Source organism: Merops nubicus, unplaced genomic scaffold (assembly GCF_000691845.1).
Source record: "Merops nubicus isolate BGI_N331 unplaced genomic scaffold, ASM69184v1 scaffold21312, whole genome shotgun sequence".
NCBI lineage: Eukaryota > Metazoa > Chordata > Aves > Coraciiformes > Meropidae > Merops > Merops nubicus.
Genome location: NW_008594551.1, coordinates 31,584 through 33,625, shown reverse-complemented (window position 1 = coordinate 33,625; position 2,042 = coordinate 31,584). Strand labels below are relative to the sequence as shown.

The following is a 2,042-nucleotide window of genomic DNA, read 5'->3' as shown; positions in this document are numbered from 1 at the left end:
CTGTACAGCAGGATGATGCCCCCGATCCCGCAGGCCAGGATCAGCACCACAGCCACTCCATAGCACAGGATGGACTTCTTAGGGTCCTGGAACCACCAGAGCTCCACATGCTCCTCCAAGATGTTCCTCTGGATGTGGTCTGCGTCCGCAGGAGTGCGGGGGCTGCTCAGCTCCGCCAGCTCTGGCATGGCAGGTGGCTGGGTGGGGAGGGCACGGTGGGGATGTTTGCACAGATGAGTCTACACCCTTACAGCAAAGTCGAGTGTCAAGGCAGCAGCAGTTATGAAGGCAGCTGCATTCCTCAAGCAGGGATGCCTCTGTACCATTCTTTGGAGTCTGATGGAGCTCCCTTCTGCAGCAGTGCCACCTGAAGAGCTATGGTCCATGCACTGGGGCTGAGCCCACCCCCCAGGCAGGGCTTCAGGACATGGTGGAGCATCCACAGAGCAGCATCGTAAGGGAACAACCAGGACTGCGTCCTTCCTTTCCTGTGTCTTTCATCTGAAAGCATCAAGAAGAGAAGATATCATGAGACAGAGATCCTGCTCCCCTGCCAGACACTGGGCCTTGGTTGCTCCAGGCTGGCCTGCAGATCTTCCCCTGCCTCCCTCATAAAATCCCCATGTGTTGGATCAGCCCCGTGCATCTTCCCAGGAGACCTCCGTGCTGCAGGGTGACCTCAGCCTGCCCCAAGGACAAGTCTCCTGCCTCCTCCCCAGCTCCGTGTGCCTGGCTCAGAGGCTACTGCCACATCACTGCCCGCAGGATTCTGCCTGCAGCTGGTGCTGGCAGCAGGGCAGGGACCAGGGACGGAGCAGGGGCAGGTCCCTCCTGGGATAAAGCCCCATTGACAGCTCCAGCTTCACATGCTCCCTCATCAGCATCAGCCTCTTGTCACCAACTGGCTCTGCTGCCCAGAATGACAGCGGGAGGTGGGGTCAGGACTGTGGCTTAACCCTTCCAGTCCAAGCCCCTGCTGCTTGTTCCCAGCCCTGTCCTTACCCCTGCATGACTGGTGGTTCCCCCTCCCAAGTTCTTTACAGAAATAAGATGGTTACATATCTAGTGGTCCCAACAGTTCCATGGAAGGAGGCCCCAGACATCTGGGACCTGTCACCCTGCGATTTTGCTCTCCTCTGCTGGTCCCTGAAGTACTTCAGCACCAGAGGGGAGCAAGGGCAGGGTCGTGGAGACAGGCTCCATGGTGCTGTGCTTAGCTGGGCTCCCCTAGACAGAGTGCCTTGGCTCAGCCTGCAGCCCAGCTTCCTGGGCTCTTCACCTCCCCAGTGTCCTGGCACCCCTCAATGATTCTCTGGGCACAGTTTTACACCAACAGTGGAAACCACTTGGACCTCTCTCACATAATGTCCTGTCCCAGCATTTGAGTGCTCTGACTGGTCCTGCAGCACCAGAAGGAACCTCCAGCACAGTTAGTACCCAAAGCAAGCAAAGGCGCTGGGGAGGACAGTGCAGGAGCACCTCAGGCGTGGCTGAGCCCTTGAGACATGGGGCAGACCTCGGAGACCCACAAACTACCTTCCTGGTCACCTCCCAAACAGAACAATGCACCCTCAGCCATCTTAGGCACACACACACAAACTGCTCAGGGTGCCACAGGAGCCCGTGGCAGGGACAGGACCAGATGCAGATTCTTTGTGTCAGAGCTGTGTCACTTCTCCCAGGCAGAGGAACAGCCATGCATAACCTGCCTGCTAGATATGTCTCTTCAGGAGCCCATGCCAAAACTACTCCACTTGCCTTTGTGCCCTGCTCTGCACAGCACTGGGGCTCTGGGCTCCTTACGGACAGGTGGGGACAGTTTGTGACCTGCACACGTGGCAGCTTGGCACACACCAGGGATCTTTCCTCTCACAGCTCTCCATGTCTTCAGACAGGCTCCACAGACCACATCCCCTTATGGCAATGCTTGTGCTACCAGCAAATGCCTCAAAATCCCACTCCATCAGGGACAAGCCGATGCGGGGCAAAGGGAGGGAGGACAATAGTGTAGGGGGAGCTCGAACCAGCCACCGCCTGACAGT

At 57.8% G+C, this 2,042-nt stretch overlaps 1 protein-coding gene across 1 annotated transcript in view; it reads right to left on the bottom strand.

The window, feature by feature from the left end:
- Positions 1–188, bottom strand: part of TMEM125 (transmembrane protein 125) — a 685-nt gene extending 497 nt beyond the window's left edge. Inside the window, 2 exon segments of the mRNA XM_008935824.1 lie at position 1; positions 3–188. The exon segment at position 1 is cut by the window's left edge and continues 497 nt beyond it. Of these exon segments, the coding sequence (XP_008934072.1) occupies position 1; positions 3–188 (187 nt within the window).
- Positions 189–2,042: the final 1,854 nt, after the last annotated feature.